Source organism: Mastomys coucha, unplaced genomic scaffold (genome assembly GCF_008632895.1).
Source record: "Mastomys coucha isolate ucsf_1 unplaced genomic scaffold, UCSF_Mcou_1 pScaffold11, whole genome shotgun sequence".
NCBI classification, from domain to species: domain Eukaryota; kingdom Metazoa; phylum Chordata; class Mammalia; order Rodentia; family Muridae; genus Mastomys; species Mastomys coucha.
This window is the reverse complement of record NW_022196893.1, coordinates 33,004,815-33,024,006: the sequence shown is the minus strand read 5'-3', so window position 1 is coordinate 33,024,006 and position 19,192 is coordinate 33,004,815. Positions and strand designations below refer to the sequence as shown.

Sequence of the window (19,192 nt, the reverse complement as noted above, 5' to 3'; positions counted from 1 at the left end):
AGTGGCATGTCTGTTTCATACCCTGGAGCTACATGTCAATCAACTACACACCAATTGCACATTAAGAGAGCTGACTAACTTAAAAGGCCCTCAACCAAGTTCTTCCTCAAAGACATTAATTCTGTTGTGCTGATGAGTCACGAGCCTAATCTATTCCTCTGCATCTGGGCTTTGGGGTTTGTACTCTCCAAAGGCAGAACAGAATGGGGTTCCCCTTCTCCAGGCACCTTCAGTCAATCAATCCCAGTTTCCGACATCAGTGTCATCATTGTCTTTATGATCAGAATTCCTGATGGTGCCACCAGCCTACTTGGGTGTCATGCAGTCCAAAGGGGCAGTGATTCCTAGCACAATTCTGGGTGTTTCATGAGACCAGCCTTCCTGGAGAATGTGAAAAGCACAGTCACACATCCAGGGGCCACTCAGGTAAGCAGTACTCCATAGAGCTCTGACACAGAAAGGGAGGGTGGGTAAGCAAGCATTCAGCAAGTAAACACAGACCCATCCCCAGGGCCTTGGGTGGGTTAACTCTGCAGTTCTGGCTTTATTTAACACAAGCTAGCCTAGCGACCACCAAGCTTTTCTCCTGCGTTCAGACACCAACTCATGTCTTTCTCTTGTGTGTGCCCAAAAGGTGATGTATGGAGCCACCCGGTAGAGCAAGGCTCATCTGAAGTCCTCAAAGCCCATTCTGAAACTGGCCAAAACACTCACTATCTAAATATTACATTTTCTAATTATCTCATACAGCCTTGCATGCGACTACTATTTCCTTTAGTCTATCTCATAGACCAGAAAGTCACAAGAGGGTTGGAACCACAGGAAAAAGTCACCTCCCTTTGTGGCACAGGATGGAAACCACTGTGCTGGGAACAGAAGACAATAAGTAGTACTGGGTCCGGTTTTACTTTCAACTTCTTCCAGGACACTCAGGCTCACTTTTTTCACTCATAAAGCATGGGAATTCCAAGGAAGAGATGCCCCCTCCAGGGATCTCAGAGCTTCCATGCATCCTGGACCTACCTCTAAAATGACATCTTACCACTACCAAACCAATACAATCAACTGCCTGAGTGCCTTCAAAAGAAAACAAACAAGTTGTTTTTAAAAAGGCTGAGACTTTCTTTCCTGTCATAATCACACCCGACAAAAGAACAATTGCATGTTTTCAGTATCCCCAGAGCTCCCAGGGACTAAGCTACCAACCAAAGAGTACACAAGGAGGGACTCATGGCTCCAGCCGCTTATGTAGCAGGGGATGGCCTTGTGGGACATCAATGAGAGGAGAGGCCCTTGGTCTTGTGAAGGCTTGATGCCCCAGGGTAGGGGAATGCCAGGACAGGAAAGCAGGAGTGGGTGGTTTAGTGAGCAGGGGGAGAGGGGATGGAATAGGACGGTTTTTGGAGGAAAAGGGGAAAAATTGAAATGTAACTAAAGAAAGTATCGAGGATCAGAGGTGAGGAGGACATAACATCTGTCCCAACCCCAGGAGTAACTGGGACCAGAGGGACCAGGCACACAGGAACTCCACCAGCCCAGTGGCTGAGGTTCCTTCCAGTCCCACAACACCCAGAGGAAGCTCCATTCCCAGGCACTCTAACACGCCCAGGATCAGAGATGAGGAGGACACAAGATCTGTTCCAACACTGGGAGTAACTGGGACCAGTAGAACCCAGGCACAGGAACTCTGCCATCCCAGTGGCTCGGGTTGCTTCCGGTCTGTCTGGGCCAGCCAGTGCCCTGAGCAGACCTTGGGTGCAAACTCTGCAGTCATTCCCAAAACACCTAGAGGAATCTCCACTCCCAGGTGCTCTAACAAGTCCAGGATCCTGGGATCCCAGAATCACAGCATCACAGAACTCTGAGGAGTTCTGACACTACCAAGATCACAGGAAAGACAGGCTCCAGTCAGATTTAGCAAGGGCAGGTAGCACTAGAGATAACCAGATGATGGGGAGTAAGCATAAGAAAATAAACAACATAAACCAAGGTGACTTGGCATCATCAGAACCCAATTCTCCCACCATAGCAAGTCCTAGACACACCATCGCACCGGAAAAGCAAGATTCAGATCTAAAATCATTTCTCATGATGATGAGACAGGACTTTAGGAAAGACATAAATACCACCCTCAAAGAAATACAGGAGAACACAGGTAAACAGCTAGAAGCCCTTCAAGAGGAAACACAAAAATCCCTTAAAGAATTACAGGAAAACACAAACAGGTGAAAGAAATGAGCAAAACCATCCAGAATCTAAAATTGGAAATAGAAACAATAAAGAAATCAGAAAGAGAGACAACCCTGGTCATACGAAACCTAGGAAAGAAATCAGGAGTTGTAGATGCAATCATCACCAACAGAATACAAGAGATAGAAGAGAGAATCTCAGGGGTAGAAGACACCATAGAAAACATTGACACAACAGTCAAGGAAAATGCAAAAAGCAAAAAGCTCCTAACCCAAAACATCCAGGAAATCCAGGACGCAATGAGAAGACCAAACTTAAGGATAATAGGTATAGAAGAGAGTGAAGACCCCCAAGGTAATGGACCAGTAAATATCTTCAACAAAATTATTGAAGAAAACTTCCCTAACCTAAAGAAAGAGATGCCCATGAATATACAAGAAGCCCATAGAACTCCAAATAGACTGGACCAGAAAAGAAATTCCTCCCATCATATAATAATAAATATGCCAAATGCACTAAACAAAGAAAGAATTTTAAAAGCAGTAAGGGGAAAAGGTCAAGTAACATATAAAGGCAGGCCTATCAGAATTACACCAGACTTCTCACTAGAGACTATGAAAGCTAGAAGATCCTGGGCAGATGTCATACAGACCCTACAAGAACACAAATGCCAGTCCAGGCTACTATACCCAACAAAATCTCAATTACCATAGATGGAGAAAACAAGATATTCCATGACAAAACAAAATTTACACAATATGTTTCCACAAATCCTGCCCTACAAAGGATAATAGATGGAAAACACCAACATAAGGAGCAAAACTACACCCTAGAAAAAGCAAGAAGGTAATCCTTCAACAAATCCACACAAACTTAATTCCACCTCTTACAACAAAAACAACAGGAAGTATTAATTACTTTTTCTTAATATCTTAATATGAAAATTAATATTACCAACATATCCTAATTGATTGAAATACAAAAATGTGAGGAATTAGAAATTTATTGAATGACATCCAATGGTCTCTCTAATTTGGTAATTGGAGAAATAGGTCCAATATTATACAATCCATACACACTTTCAGCTTTTTGTTTGTGACAGTGTCTTGCTGTGTACAACATAATGGTCTTGAGATCTTGCTTCTCCTATCTCAGCCTCTCTATTAGTAGTATTGTTTATTTCATATTTTTACACTATACTATGGTTTTCAGAACAGCTTACATATTTTAAGAGTATTTATATACCCAAAAGAAATGTAGACAATTAAATTGAGAGGGGTTTTGTAGGAGAACAACAAAGAGTAAGACTGAATGCTTTGCTTGACGTTTGTAACTCTTGTATCAAGTTACCACAGTAAGAGCCAAGATTTTAAACTCTGTTAAATATAAAAGAAAGAAACAAACAAAAACAAGTTATATATTTATGTTCATTTAAGAAAATATTAATAGTGATGTATTATTTTGAAATATACAGTTAATACATTTGGAGTTATTTAAAATTTATATTGAGAAAAACATGTATTTTCAGTATTGTCATAAACAAGCATCTACCTAAGACTAATTGATTGTTGTTTTTTTATCAAACAACTTTTATAATACTCATTTTTATTGTTATAATATTTTATAAATTTTAAAGAATATGACAAAAAAAGATATTGTAGGTATTGAAGGGGGTGTCTCTGGCAGGAATTAGGGTACAAAAGCAAAACAATAATGTGATCTAATTCTTTTACTTAAAATATGTTTTTAAATGTTAACAAATTCAGATAAATTGAAATAATGTAACTTTTCTCATTATAATGCAATAAAAATTTAAAAAAAGAAAATATCTAATAGAAAAAGGGAAAAAACACTTAGCTATAGTTTACTCTATACCTAACAAAGATAACTATGAAAGAAATTGTAAATATAACAAAAGAAAAGAAGAGAAGAGGAGGAATAGAGGAGTGTGTGAAGAATAAATTTAAAAATAGCATTATCGGTTCCTAACCAAATGAAAAAACACAAGGTAACTAGGATCAGAGGAATGTTTCCAGGTCCTCAAAGTTCATGAATAGAATACTATGGCAGAGCCTACCAGGCAATCAGGATGAGGTGACTGCTTTGAGATTTCCTCCCCAGCTGTGACACACACACCAGGCTCAGCAGCCACCTCCACACCAGTTGCAAGCCAATGAAGTTGTGTCAACAGCTTCTCTCAGTGCAGCAGTATCGCCCAGCCACCCAAACTGTTTGCCTACAGGCTGTGTCTCCACACCAGCACTCAGAACAGCAGGAGTCTACATAAAGTACTCCCTGTCCTTTGGAGGACTTTTGGGTCTCTGCCTCCAGCCAAAGCAGCATCTCATTTGTGACTCTCCTCCCTCACCGTTTTCTCCCCATAGCCTCCTGACAGAAGCCAGAAAAACTCAGTGGACAAGATGGCCCATCCTGGTGACAAAAAAGACCACTGAAGTGGTTGGAGACCAATAGCCAAGATACATTTCAAATCCAACTTGTCTCAATCCCCCTTCCCCCTCTCCCATGAGATGATGGCATTGCATCTCATCCACCACCTTCCCCAGGAAGGGAATTAACTAACAATGTGTCACAGACAACAGAGAGTTTGTCTCTCTGTCATCTACAGGATTAAGGGAGGCTTAAGCATGTGAGGGACAGCAGAAGAAAAGAAACAAAGAAACAAAAATAGAAACAAAGAAACAAAAAATAGAGAGAAAGAAACAAAGAAACAAAGAAAAAAAACTAAGTAGCTAGCTGCCAAGTGGCTGGATGACTGATAACAGGTTTGCCTCCTCTGTGACCCCAAGATTCCTCATCTGCACAGCTTCTCTGGGCTCTAAAAGACCAATCGTATTTGTTTTATTTGTTTGCTGCTGTGCCTAGTCACCAGCATGTCTCCGTATAGAGTGTTGTCAGGTGAGTTGATGCTAAGATGTGTGTGTCTGTAGACCTTCACATAGGTACCTTCTCTGGGTATATCTGATGCTCTTGGTCATGGAGGAAGGCATGTCTTGCTTCTTAGAAGTACAAATTCTGATGATAAGGGTACACCATTTTTTGCTAGTAAAACTACCTGGGAGAATCTCAAGGACTCCACACTGCCCATCACCCAGGCCACAGGAAAAGCCCACAGGAAGTAGACAACAATGAGTGCAGCTACACATAGGCTCCCGTGTCAGGTCTTGAGTGTTATTAGAACACTGAGGTCAACTGACAGAGCCAGTGAAGGAGCAATTGTTATGACTGAGCACAGGTGCAAAGGGGACCAAGCAAGAAGTCTATGTCCTTTAAAGGCAGGTAGGTGTCGCGTAGTAGACACACCAAATATTGAGGAAATATGACTACCCTCATGCACAGTCAAGCAAGGGGGAAGAAAGCCTCAATTCTGGATGTTCATTACCCCTCCTCAGGAGAATTGCTTTCTCTAAGGCATCTTCAAACTGTATCTGTCCCAGCATGAGTTCCAGGAGGAAAGGGGCCCTGTCTGCTTAACCCAAAGCTCTGCCTCCCATGGCTATAACAGTGAGCAGTCAGCCATGATAGGTGCTGTTGAGGGAGAGATTCAGGGCTATGGGGTAGGCTATGCCTGTGGCTTGGGTACTATGATGCCCGCAGAATGGCCTACTCTAGGGAGAAACCCATTCCTCCTGATTCAACTGCATTTTGACCAGGCTTCTCCTCTGCCCTGGCCCAACTGGAAGCCAACGTTTTTAGGGACACCCCCAACTCTTTACTCTTTGAAGGCCTGTCTCAATGGTTGCCAGCCCAGTACTGATGGGGTTAACACTCCGCCAAGGGCCTCAAGTTCCACTTAGGCAGTCAGCCTAAGCCAAAGGGGCAGGCACGAAGGAAACAGTAGGGTCCAGCTGTCTTGGGTTTGGATACCAGAACACATAGTGTCCTTATGTGAACCACACCCCACACCACAAGAAGAGCCCAGGTAAGCCTAGTAACATGGCCAGACAGCAGAAGGGATCCATGTACATCCTCTCTGTTTGCCTCTTATCTCAGATGGCTCTCGCTGCCATTCTGTCAAAGGATCTGAGAAGACATATCTTTGGGAAGAAACACCCCAAGCCCTAAACAATGACCGACTTTTGGTATTTGGTTGTTACTAAGGTCTATTTTTAGGATAAAATCTGTTCCCTGTTCAAAAAAAAAGTAAGTAGTAGAGGAGGAGAATGATGTGAGGTGTGGATGCAATTAAGATACATTTTATACATGAATGAAATATATATGAATACAATATGAATGTATATAATATGAATGTGTATATAGTATGAATATAAAGAATAAATAAAGATACTATTTTACTAAAAGAACCACAATGTTGAGGTCTTATAGAGGCAAGCTTAGCATGAGCAAGACCTCCAACACAACAAAACTGAAGTAAATACAGATAAAGGGATAATGGTGTATGTCAGGAATGGTGGCTATCCTACATGCTCACTATCGACTCAAGAAAAGGTCACAGTAAAAAGTCACAGAAGAGGTGTGAAGCATGAAGGAAAAGATTCGCCTGCCTCAGTTTAGCTCCCAAGGGAAGTGAGTGAGGCCATCTAGCTTGAACAGCCACCACATTGATGGGAAAGTCAGAGAGGGAAGAAGGAAGAGTGAGTGAATTACCCCAGAGAAGAAGTGGTTGTGGGTAGGAAACAATAAGTCTACAGAAACAGAAAAGGGGGCACCAGGAGAGTATGTGAGAAAGGAGTGACCAAAGGAGTGGCCAAGAAGATGCCAACCTTGAGTTGCCATAGGCAGCTCAGAGAGAATATGCCAAGACATCTGCTTGCATTCCTTCCTGTAGGCAGATGCCATGCAGTAGACAAAGCATCCAGCGTCCCTTCCTTTGGGAGATGGATTATCACACACAGAGAAGCAAAGAACACAAAGCTGTTTATTTTTTCTACAGGCAAAGATGAACATGTACCAACTGAGCCAGGCTTAGGTACACTGGCAACAGTTAACAACCCATACTCTACTTTGCTCCATGTCAACAAAAGCTGTGATTCACAGGCTCCCTGTAGAAACAAGGAGTCTCCAATCCCAGCAAGAGAGGCTCAGCCCTTGGTCAATCCCAGATAAGAGATGGCTCCCAGGACAGAGACCAACCGTCTGAGTGCCAAGCTGCCATTCCAGGCAGGTGAGAACATCAGCCAAGCACTGTGGGGCTCCCAAAGGATATCTGTACAGAAAGGCCACGAGACCTGGCACTCTTTCCCACAACCAGGCTGTATCAGTCTGCCTCTAAATGAGCTGTTACAAGTCTAGTTTCCTTACCCAAATATGGATTACAAACACCTTGGTATCATTTCCTCTTATACTCACCCACTCTTCCAAATCACAGCAGGAAGCAAGCAGACAGCAAAACTCAGGAGGACCAGCCATCTGCCACACCCCTCACAGCAGAGACAGGGAGAAGAATAAGGGAAGAAAGAGGATGAGGAACACTGGGAACAACCTGTACACCCCATGCCCTGGTGCAGAATGTGAGGCAGTCAAGGTGAATGAGAGGCCAACAACACGGCTCTGAGAAAAAGTACTTGCTCTGCAAGCCTCATGACCTGACCTGAGTTCCATCCATGGATCCCTTAGTCAAAGGAAAGAACTCTTGAAAATGGCCATTTGATCTCCACACATGTGCTATGGTGTGTGTGCAGCAGACACACAACAACAACAATAATAGAATAAGGGCTTTTCCAGTTAAATATCGCTTGGAGCTGTTTTGATGAGAGAAATAAGAGTTGGGGAGACAGGTCTTCAGAACAGGATAGTCTAGGAGACTTCCAGAAAAAGATAGTCTCAAAGATAGTTACTGTGTATCATTTTGTTCAAAGTTACCCAGCATGCTTCAGTTTTGTCTTACCAACAGGACCATGAGCTTATTGATAGAGATCAAGAATGTGTGTTACATTTCTTTCCAATCCTCACAGAACTCACTCTAGGGTAGACATGTGGCCAGCTATTCATTAATACCTGTCTTATCTGCTGGAGACAGACACAGTGGGCATATTCTCTGCATTTATATGGCTAAGGCACTGTGAAAGCATTTTTCATACATGGATACTCACCATAAACTCATTTTGCAGACACACACTGAGGCTCAGAAAAGTTGTGTCATAAGTAAACGGACCATGGCTAGCCACTCGAGGGGTTGGAACCTAAACCAAGTCTTTCCATTTCCACTCCTGTCCACAGAAGACGGAATGACAAATGGCCTTTAAAGGCAAAGATTGGCAGAGACATGACATCCATGAGTGTGCATACCAACACACGTGCTCGAGGAAGTCACATGTGATACCCAGCAGGCGTGAATGATTTGGAGCAAAATTAAAGGGCCATTCATGCTTTGTGAAAGCCTAAGAAAGTTGAACACGGACCTGGAGAGCCAGCCTGATGGGGTCGGGGGAGGCTGGCATAGCTGCTGAGAAAATGCTCAGGCATAAGAAACACAGGAAGGAACAGGAGACATTGTCGCAGCTGCTTGTGTTGACACAAGATGTTTGGACTGGAGGGAGTTGGTCCTGGGCCTAAGAAAGCGGTTCAAAAATGAGGCAGTGTTTTTGAGTCCATTAGAAGATGCGTGGTTATGACATGACTGAAAGCAATTAAGTTTATTCTCATTGGTCTGCTGATCAAGTTACAACTAGAAAGAAGTTTCCACGTGGGGGAGGGGGAGAGAGAGGCAGCAAACCAACCAACCAACCAGTAGCTTTTTTTTTTTAATGCCATTTTCTGCGGGGTACTCAGGGTGAGCTCAGGGCTGGCAGATGCCTAGGGTATGCCATCAGCAGGGGCCCCTTCATTAACCAAGCTCCGCCCTTTGGGGGGAGGCCCATAAAAGCCTAAGGGCCTGCGCCTCCCTGACCGCCTGGCTTCTCTATCCCCCTCACGCATCTACCTCGGAGCTCCCGTGCTGCCTTCTTCACCCATCATGTCCCGGCAATCCACCATCACTTTCCACTCCGGCAGCCGCAGGGGCTTCAGCACAGCCTCAGCCACCACGCCTACCGCTGGACGCTCCCGCTTCAGCTCTGTGTCTGTGGCCCGCTCCTCAGGAAACAGTGGGGGACTGGGCAGGATCAGTGGTGTTGGTTCTGGCTTTGGGAGCCACAGCCTCTACAACCTGGGAGGGACCAGGCGGGTCTCCATTGGTGGATGTGCTGGCAGTGGCTTCAGGGGTGCCTTTGGTAGCAGGGCTAGCAGTGGCTTTGGCTATGGAGGTGGCATTGGAGGGGGCTTTGGTGGCCCTGGCTTTGCTGCCTGTCCCTCTGGAGGCATTCAAGAAGTTACTGTCAACCAGAGTCTTCTGACCCCCCTCAACCTGCAAATCGATCCCACAATCCAGCGGGTACGGAAAGAAGAGCGGGAGCAGATCAAGACTCTGAACAACAAGTTCGCCTCCTTCATTGACAAGGTGGGGCTTGGTTCACATCCGAGTTCCCAGTGCATGGAGTAACTAGGTGGGGGTGGCTCATCTCTGGAGACAGCAACAATGGGGGGGGGGGGGTCCTCAGGAGAAGAACTTTCCTCAACCAATGCGAACCATGGACAGAGAGATTTTCAAGTCAGGCTATCTGGCCCACAGGACCTTGTAGAGATGCCTCCTTCTTCTCTCTGGGAGCGCCCCATCCAGAAAGAGGGGTTCTAACTGTGCCGCTACCCTGTCCCAGAATATCAGCATTGAGAAACTCAACCCAACCCAGACTCCATGACTCCCACCATAGAGGCTATGTTCGCCCCCATGTCCAGTCGATAAAATTCTAGAGTCTCTAGGGTACCTCCATGGGTTTTCTCATTTAGAGGTGGAGTTGTCATTACATAGCTGCTGATCAATCATGGAGTAAAAGCCCCTTGTGCTTGCCTCCTTTGTTAACAGGTATGCCTGGTTCTGCCTCTCTGGTTTCTCAACTGAGGCTCATTCTCTCTTCTTCCCTGTAGGTGCGCTTCCTAGAACAGCAGAACAAGGTCCTGGAGACCAAGTGGAATCTCCTGCAGGAGCAGAGCTCCAGAACAGTCAGACAGAACCTGGAGCCTTTCTTCGATGCGTACATCAATGATCTCCGCCGGCAGCTGGATGGCGTCACAGCTGAAAGAGGCCGACTGGATGCTGAACTGAGGAACATGCAGGAGGTTGTAGAAGACTTCAAAGTCAGGTGAGTGGGAGACAGGCTCCAGGTTTCACACAACCTTCCCTTGGGCTGCTTCTTTAAGGTCCAGAGAATGCAGAGGAATGAATGCCACACCAGCCAGGAGTGTTGGATGAGCAGGGAGCCCAGAGTGCAGAAGATGGGGGGCAGGACCAAGGTGCTTTGGTCTCAGCATCAGGGCTGACAAGGAGCTTGCTCTTATCTGTCTACACCACTGGGCACCAGCATCATCATCTGTCAAAATGAACACTGCTGCTCGTTCAGTGTTGCTTCACCTTTGGCATGCTGTTTATCTCCACTGGATGTGAGCCCAGGGACTGAGATGGCTTGAATTTCCCAGATGACATAAGCTCGGAGTGAAGGAAGGTAGTAAGGAAGAAGGGGTTCTGTTCTTTCCTGTGGGGGTGAACACTGTTCATTTTTTGGGCTACAGTGCAAAGGCTACAGCCAGCAAGCCCTTTAGCTAGCTTAAGCTCTATTAAACCACAAATGACCATTGAGCACAGTTCTCAATGGTCATCCTGAAGCCCAGTGAAAATATTTCAAACAAAATGTACCTGAAAGACTGTCCTGGAACAAATACAGTTTTCTTTGCCATTTCAGCAGCCATTACTGAAGCAGTATTTCTGGTAATTAGGACTATGTGTCTATACAGTGATAGGACTGCCTGAGCACATGATTCTGTCACCATGAGTCTACACTCAGCTTCTAATCTTATAAAAAGCAGAAGGAATGATCTACCTTTTATGGAGGAAGGAACAGAGGTTAAGTGAATCACTCAAAGTCATGGGCAGGTCACCCAAGAGCTGGAAAGAACAGAAGGCCTTTTAACTCTTGCTACAGCCGAGGGAGAATTAAGCGGAAGCCTTGCTCAACCTCACTCCCCCTTGCCCTCATCCTTCCAGGTATGAAGATGAAATTAACAAGCGTGCGGCTGCCGAGAATGAGTTTGTGGGCCTGAAAAAGGTGAGTAGGACATGACTCTGAAGTGAGGTTGATGTATGAGCCTGTGATTCCCACACTCAGAAGAGCTGAGCCTGAAGCCAGCCTAGGCTACACAGTGATACCATGCCTCCAAGAAAGAAGGGGTGGGTATGTAGATCAGGGGCAGAACTTACCCAGCATTTGACAAGAGCTGGCCTTGAGAGGTAGAGTGGAGGAGCTTCAGAGAAGAGGCTGGAGGAGAGAGAAAGAGATTGCGCTTGAACATTCAGTTTCAGAATATGAGGCCATCTGGTCCTGGGCTCCCCCAAGAAATATCACATTGATAACAAGATCATCCAACAAGCTCAAACCTTTCAGAATATAATACCCATATCAGTCTATATCCACACTTCTGCTCAGGTTTCTGTTAGCTCACGAAGCTTAAGCCCTGGTTTTAGTGACCACCAAGCCCAATCCTCCTGGAAATCCAGGCTTGATGTTCCTTTTGACCCACTGTTTGGATCTGGGGTCATTTCAGGACGTAGATGCTGCCTACATGAACAAGGTGGAGCTGGAAGCAAAGGTCGACTCTCTGACTGACCAGACCAACTTCTACCGGATGATCTATGAGGCAGTAAGAGCCTGCAATGTTTCTGTTGCTCCTGGTACCACAGCCTAGAAAGGAAAGGAAGTTCCAGGGTGGCATTCACTTAGTGAGTTGAGCTGGTACCTCTCCCCCACCCTGCCCCCTCCCAGGCATCCTACTTGGAAGCCTGGGGGAACGGTGGTGCCAGAGAGGAATGCTGGGGAACTTTGACTCATGAAATAGTTTCAACTCTGAGACCTTTCCCTACCCCACAAATGTCAAGACAGCCCCCCAGCAAGAAGGGACTGAAGACTGCACCCACTCTCTTCCCTCAGCAATAGCTCAACTCACTGGCCAGATGGCTGCCTGGCCTCTGAGGAGGCCTCATTAGGGGGCTCTACCATTTGGAAAGCAGATACCTGGGTCTGTGGAGAGACAGAGGAAGGAAGTGGTGAAGTCATTCTGTGGGCGTGGGGTGGCTGGATCAGCTGATTCCAGAGAACACCTCTGTGAGACATGGGAACCTATGTGTCGTAATTGTATCCACCAGTGGAAGGTCCCACCACCACACTGATGAGCCGTCTAGAAGCTTCCGGAGACATGATTAACATAACTGGGGGAGGGGAGGGTCACCTGGAAGGACTTCTGCCAGGGGTGCAAGAGAAGAAATTCCTAGCCTAAGCAGTTAGTCACCTCAGAAGTATGAGGTCCCTTCCTTTTGTTCCTGGGTGACTCTGAGTTGACAACCTTGCAGGAGCTGTCTCAGATGCAGAACCAAGTGAGTGACACCTCTGTGGTCCTGTCCATGGACAACAACCGCAGCCTGGACCTGGACAGCATTATCGCTGAGGTCAAGGCCCAGTATGAGGACATTGCCAACCGCAGCCGGGCAGAGGCTGAATCCTGGTACCAGACCAAGGTGAGGCACTGTGCTTGGGGTGAGTACTCTGAGGCTGCACTCCTTCACGTCCCTCACTGAAACTTCACAAGTGCAGCTCTGACACCAGGGAAATGTAGCTTTAACGCTTACACAAGTCTAAGCACACACCAGTGTGTTGCCCAGGAAGTGTAGGGTGCTCGGAAGGACACGCTTGGTCCACATTTCTCACGATAGATTGAACGGGGTGAGACTCCAAAACGACGAATTAGCCTCAGCAGGAAGTGAAATTGGTAATGGACATCTCCCTGTGGTTTGGGGTTGTTTGTTCCTTCTAATCCTGAGACTCTGGCAGCAGAAGAAGCCAAGCTGTCCAGCACTTTCCAAACAGAATGGATCTTGACTCAGACAGGAGCCCTTCTGCAGAATACGCTGGAGGAGGCAGAGTGTACACAGCTTGCCCTGGGTACATTTAGCATGAGCACTTCTGAGTCCAGAGCCTCCACCAGGTCAACACTGTGCCTCCTGTAGCCTCAGCACCACCCACATGGTTTCCTGCCCTTCCTCCCTGATTCCTAACAATGCTGTCTGCAAAGTTACCTAGACTCATAGGCATAGCTGATCCTGATACAAGAAGCCCCACCTCACAGTGGCAGTGAGCAAGCTACTTCCTCACTTCTCTAACTTACCACCATTTCCCCTGCCTCCGCGTTTCTCACAGGCCCTTTGTCCAGTGCCGAATGCTCTCTCTCTGAGATGGCTATATAGGCCCCCACCCTTACCCATACTGCAGACAAGAGCTCAATGTTTCTCCTTCAGTCCCGTCCCTTTCACACACGCCCCCACCACCACCACACCATACACCCTCAAACCCAAATGGACTCCTTTGCAGCACTCTGAAAGACCCTGTTTATTTACCACTGGATGCTTACATGTTTGGATACACACAGGCAACAGTGTAAGCAACTGAGAACCAGGATCAGCCCATGCTACCTCCCAACAAGCAGATGGGCTCAGGAAGGACCACCTGGAAAGAATGAGGGAAAGAGAGCGTGGCTGGTGAGTGAGCGCCTGCTCGGCTCACAGGCATTTGACTAGGTGGTCTGCTCTGCTTCTAACAGTACGAGGAGCTGCAGGTGACAGCAGGCCGGCATGGTGATGACCTCCGCAACACCAAACAAGAGATTTCAGAGATGAACCGGATGATCCAGAGGCTGAGATCTGAGATTGATGCTGTCAAAAAGCAGGTACAGTTCAGTGAGTGCAAGAATGCTCGTTTCTTCTGGCTTATCCCACCACCTCCAGGGACTCCTATCCAAGGATCACAGCGCCTCCAGGGTCTGTCCACAGACTCATGGCACCTTCTTTCTCTTCAGTGCTCCAGCTTGCAAACTGCTATCTCGGATGCTGAGCAGCGTGGAGAGCTAGCTCTCAAGGATGCTCGGGCCAAGCTAGTGGAGCTTGAAGATGCCCTACAGAAGGCCAAGCAGGACATGGCCAGGCTGCTGCGTGAGTACCAGGAGCTCATGAATGTCAAGCTGGCCTTGGACGTGGAAATCGCCACCTACAGGAAGCTACTGGAAGGCGAGGAGTGCAGGTGAGGGGAGAGATGACCAGCAGTCTGTTCTTAAAACAAACAGAACTTACCTCAGCAGCCTGAGCTGTGGCAATGAGCAGGTACGAATCTCTTTCCAGCCTGCTATGTCATTCCAGGTGCACTCCATAGAAACATAAGGCCTGAGGAGGTCTAAGCAGTCACACTCTGTTAAAGGAGTGTGCTGGTTGCATGGTGACCTGAATAGGTCACGTAAAAGGCTCTGGACTGAAAGAAACTGTCCTAGATTCAGGCTCATAGGTCCCCACTCATTATGAAAAGTTGGTCTGCCTCCAGCCTTTAATTTCTTCAGGGGCAGAATAAAGGGAGTATATTGTGTGACACCCCAAAGCTCATAGGATTTTGGTATTCTTCCACTTGGGGGCTGTGTCACTAAGGGCAAGTTACTTAACCATCCTGCTTCTCAGTGTTCCTATCTGTCAAATGAGGGTAGTCATAATTCTGATGTTGTGTATTGTTTAAAAGGTTAAAATAAGGCAATGTCATGAAACACTTGCAACTGCTCATGGTATGTAACAAGCATTTGTGGGTTTTATTTAGGTTTTGTTGTTGTTGTTTCTTTGTTTTGTTTTGTTTTGTTCTTGGAGCTAGAGAGATGGTTAAAGACATGTGCTGCTCTAACAGAGGACCAAAGTTTGGTTTTTGGCACCCACATTGGGTGGCTAATAATAGCCTGCAATTCCAACTGCAGGGGACCCAACACCCTTTTCTGGACTCTTCTGTCAATTACACTTGTAAGCACATACCCACACATAGACATACACATGAAATTTAAAGGTCTATTTTTTTTATTTTTATATGTATGAGTGTTTTGCCTGGAACCTGTGGAAGTCAGAGAGGGCATTGGACCCCCCGAAGCTGGAGTTAACAATGGTTGTAAGCCATCGTGTGGGTTGTGGGAACCTGGATCCTCTGTAGGAACAAGTGCTCTTAACCATGTGGTATCTCTACACCCCTAAAAAGTTTTACTTAAGTTAAGAAAAATAAAATTTTGCAGTCATTCAGTTTAGTGGCCAAAGGGATGGACTTTGAGGGCAGATGAATCTTGTTTCAAACCTTGTGATCTCTGATTTTTAATTTTCCATTGTAAAACATAATAATTCCTACTTAATAGGATTGTTGAGAGAAGGGAATGGCGTAATGACTGTAACAGGTTCTTAATAATGTTAGTGTTAGCTCTGAGTGAGCACTTAGGGATGAAGGCCAGTTACTAAGACAATAATAGACTGATTGTAACTACTGTTATTTTCACAAGTTGGTCGCCTCTCCACACCTACAAAAGTCTCGGTGTCTGACAAGAATCCCTTGTTGAGAAAGGAATCTGGTTATAGAGAATGTCCTGCCATTCTAATGAACTCTAGTCTGTGATTGGTTTTCACTTCCTCGGGTTTAAACCCAAACTTCTAAAGCAATCACTGCTCCAAACTGCAGGCTCCATTTATGAGAGACCCTTACTATTTTTAGTATCTCAAGTATTTTTAGAGTTTTAAACCTGCATGACTTCTGCAATAAAAAAATAAATTAAGTAATAATAAAAACTTAAAACGATCACAAAATGCGTTGTTGCAAATGCCTGCCAAGTGACAACCTGAACAGTAACCTTCCCTCCTCTCCTCCCCACCAGGCTGAGTGGAGAGGGCGTTTCCCCAGTGAACATCTGTGAGTATGACCCCTGTGGTCTGGGGCTCCCGTGGTCAGGAGAAGGGTGGAAACAAGGCAACTGCGAGAACTTTACAGGCAGAGTTCATTTTGAAAAAGTTTGGTGGCTTGAGTTTGCTGGAGAGAAAGTCATAGTGGATTAAAGGGGCTTGTTTGATTTATTCATTTACTTGCTGTAGTGTTGGGAGTTGAACCTAGAGCCTTGCATGCATTCTGACTACTCTCCCACATGCCCACCCTGTCTTACCTCCACCTCACACCATCAGGCTCTGCTTCCAGTCATGTCTTTGTGTTTTGTGTTTCCCCACTGAGTTAAATCCCTGCCACCTGAGTGATCGTGGGTTCAGAACTAGAGGAATTTTTGTTTGTTTTGTTTTAGGTTTGGTTTTTGGTTTTTAAGACAGATTTCATGGGACAGAGGCTGGCCTAAAATTCCAACACCTTCCTACCTCTAGTTCCTAGATTAGATGAGAGTCTTTAGACTCATGGTTCATCCCTGTGAAGGGACAGGGCCAACCACTATACAGGTTGGGGTGGTTCGAGATTGTCTTACAGGATTCCTTGGGGTTGCAGGTCTAGTTTCAAGAGCTGGGAGGTGAGCATTTGACAGGGACCGGACACACAAAAGCTCCCAGCTTTGCCTAGGCCCTTTGGAGAGAACCCTTACACTAGACACAGACCATAGCTGGCCTGCTGGCCCTGCCATCTCTGAACAGTCCGGTGCGAGCGTTGCTGCCTTGGAGGGACTAGGCTTTTCCAGTAGCTACCATCTGGGTTTTTAGAGTACCACGCCAGGAGGACTCCAAGACAAGGACGTGGGTATTCTTATGAGTATCAGAAGGAAGGAGATTCCAGAGTCAAACCTGAAGAGGCAGACAGGATCAGACAGAGCAGCAGTGGTCACACATAGCGGAGAGGGAAGTGTCTCCCATAGGTTCTAGAAGAGAAGCAGTGGGCAGCTGAGGGAAGGCACCACACTTCAGCAGAGGTGGAGGCAAGATCTCACATTGCAAGCAGGAATTAGGAGGACCATCATCTGTCTTTGACGGTAAAGCTCCAGGGCACAGGTGCCGCTGACAGGCACCTTCTCTCCTGCCTGCAATTCTGATCCTGTCTCCTCTTCCCCACAGCTGTGGTCACTTCTACGGTTTCCAGTGGCTATGGTGGTGGCGCCAACATTGGAGGTGGAAGCCTAGGTCTTGGTGGGAACAGTGGCTACTCCTTCACAACCAGTGGTGGGCACAGCCTGGGCACAGGTCTGGGAGGCTCTGGCTTTACCACCAGCAGCAGCCGGGGCCCAGTGGGAAGTGGCTCCAGCATCAAGTTTGTCTCCAGCACATCATCCAGCAGGAAGAGTTACAAGCACTGAGGTGGCCAGCCAGCAGTCCCCCTGGCCACTGCTCCAAAGTCTCCTTACACTTATAACTAGATGCCTGGGCCCTTCCCCCATCTCCTCTTCACAATAGCCCCCTTCTCAGCTGCCAGGGATCCTGGCTTCCTGGCTAAACCCATTCCCTGGCCTACAGCAGCCTCCTGACAGTCCTAGGCTGCTCCTGGTACTTCTTTGTGTTAGATACCACAGACCCAAAGCTCATGCCCCTCCAAAGTTCACAAATCAATGGATCTGCCAGGTCCAGACATCTGCAAATGCCCCCAGACATTTGCAAATGCCCCCCAAACATCTGCAAATGCCCCTTCAGTGCCACCTGCCCCTTTCCTCCAGGTGCAGGGATGGAGGATTCTGTTTCTCCCAGGCCATCCTCAATGCCAGGCTGTCTTACCCTTCCCTGGCTACTTATAAACTGCCAGCTAGAGTCAAAGCTCCTCTGTTTCCACCTGGAATGTGCCTATTAAATGCATGTGTCATGTATTTGGCTCAGCCCTCTGTGTGCAGTACTGATGAGCCCGGAGCAACTCTGACTCGCAGGCAGCCCTAGCCAGTACATACCAGCAGAACTCACAGCACAATAGCTCTTGCCCCTTCCAGAGGAGCTGGAGGGGGGAATTGGGAAGGGGGAGCATGGGGAGGGCAGCAGGCCAATAGTCTTCCTCCTTTAGCGGCTCCTACTTCCCTCACTTTCCTTTGGAAGGCATGTTTGGGAAGTCCCAACCCCTGGGCAGATCCCCACCCAGCCTCCTGCTCAGCATGTCATTCAGGGTGAGGCCAGACCCTCCCCAAATCAGCCTGTGTTCCTGGAACAGCACTGACGTAGGATGGGTGGTCAAGGCACTGGCCAGCAAAGGAGCTGATTGTTCCCCAACAGCTTCAAACTTGTAGACCTGAGCAGAGAAATAACAGGGCAGGAGAGGAGTTAAAAGTCAGCCCTGAGGCCAAGGAGCAAATGAGCCCATAATTGCAAGACAGGGAGACACCCAGGAAGCTCCTCATTCCTGAGTTTATAGTGTCCTGGACCCCTCCCCTCAGGACCTAGGGGGATGATGGGACTAATCGTGAGCGTGAGTGGGGTCAAGGTGTTTGGACAGAGTGGGCTTGCCATTTAGCATTACTGATAGGAGCTGCCAACCAGAAAACCACTCACGCTCAGAAGGAGAAGTTCCATCATTGAAGTCAGAAGAGAGGGATGTGAAATAAGAGACCGAAGTCTAGAATGGTTAAGAGGGTAAAGATTTCAGAGTAGACAGGGAAAACCCTGCAAATAGTTGCCAAATTCACTAGCCAAGACCAGGGAGAAAGAAGAAGAGGGCGGGGACTTGGGGTGACCTAGACTTCTTAGAAAGGTCCAGAGAGCTCAGAGACCTCACTTTCCCCTGTTACGTGAAGCATAGGGATTCTGGGCACACAGCCTAATCAGCCACTGGGTTCCCTGGCCATGTGACCTGCACGCCAATGGTTGCAGGTAGAAACCAAAGGCAAAAACAGCCAACACTGGAAGGTAAACAGTTGGAGTTGGTCTCCCATGATACTGCACAAAAAAAAAAAAAAAAAAAAAAAAAAAAAAAAAAAAAAAAGTTGGCAATGATCCATTATCCATTTTCATAAAATTGCAAAAAAATAAAATGTTGTAATGTTTGTGGTAGACCCTGTCACATGGTGTGGCACAGACTTGACTCTTGGTAAATGGATTTTTAAATACATATGTAAGTGACCAAGATGGGATGGGCACAGTCAGATGTTTGGGTCTGGGAATTAGGAGTGGAGCTATGGATGGAAGCCTGGGGGGGGGGGGGGG

At 46.7% G+C, this 19,192-nt stretch overlaps 1 protein-coding gene across 1 annotated transcript; it reads left to right on the top strand.

Moving 5' to 3' along the window:
• The first annotated feature begins 9,065 nt into the window (after positions 1-9,065).
• LOC116080110 (keratin, type II cytoskeletal 75) lies at positions 9,066-17,871 on the top strand. The gene is made up of 9 exons (XM_031356366.1): positions 9,066-9,607; positions 10,132-10,346; positions 11,246-11,306; positions 11,803-11,898; positions 12,605-12,769; positions 13,849-13,974; positions 14,104-14,324; positions 15,967-16,001; positions 17,132-17,871. The coding sequence occupies exons 1-9, from the start codon at positions 9,125-9,127 to the stop codon at positions 17,368-17,370; spliced, it is 1,641 nt and encodes a 546-aa protein (XP_031212226.1). The 5' UTR covers positions 9,066-9,124; the 3' UTR covers positions 17,371-17,871.
• The last annotated feature ends 1,321 nt before the right edge of the window (positions 17,872-19,192 follow it).

Coding starts and splice junctions, on each gene's coding strand:
- LOC116080110 (XM_031356366.1), top strand. CDS start 9,125: ATGTCCCGGCAATCCACCATCACTTTCCACTCCGGCAGCCGCAGGGGC. Junction 9,608..10,131: donor TCGCCTCCTTCATTGACAAG/GTGGGGCTTGGT, acceptor TCTTCCCTGTAG/GTGCGCTTCCTAGAACAGCA. Junction 11,899..12,604: donor ACCGGATGATCTATGAGGCA/GTAAGAGCCTGC, acceptor ACAACCTTGCAG/GAGCTGTCTCAGATGCAGAA.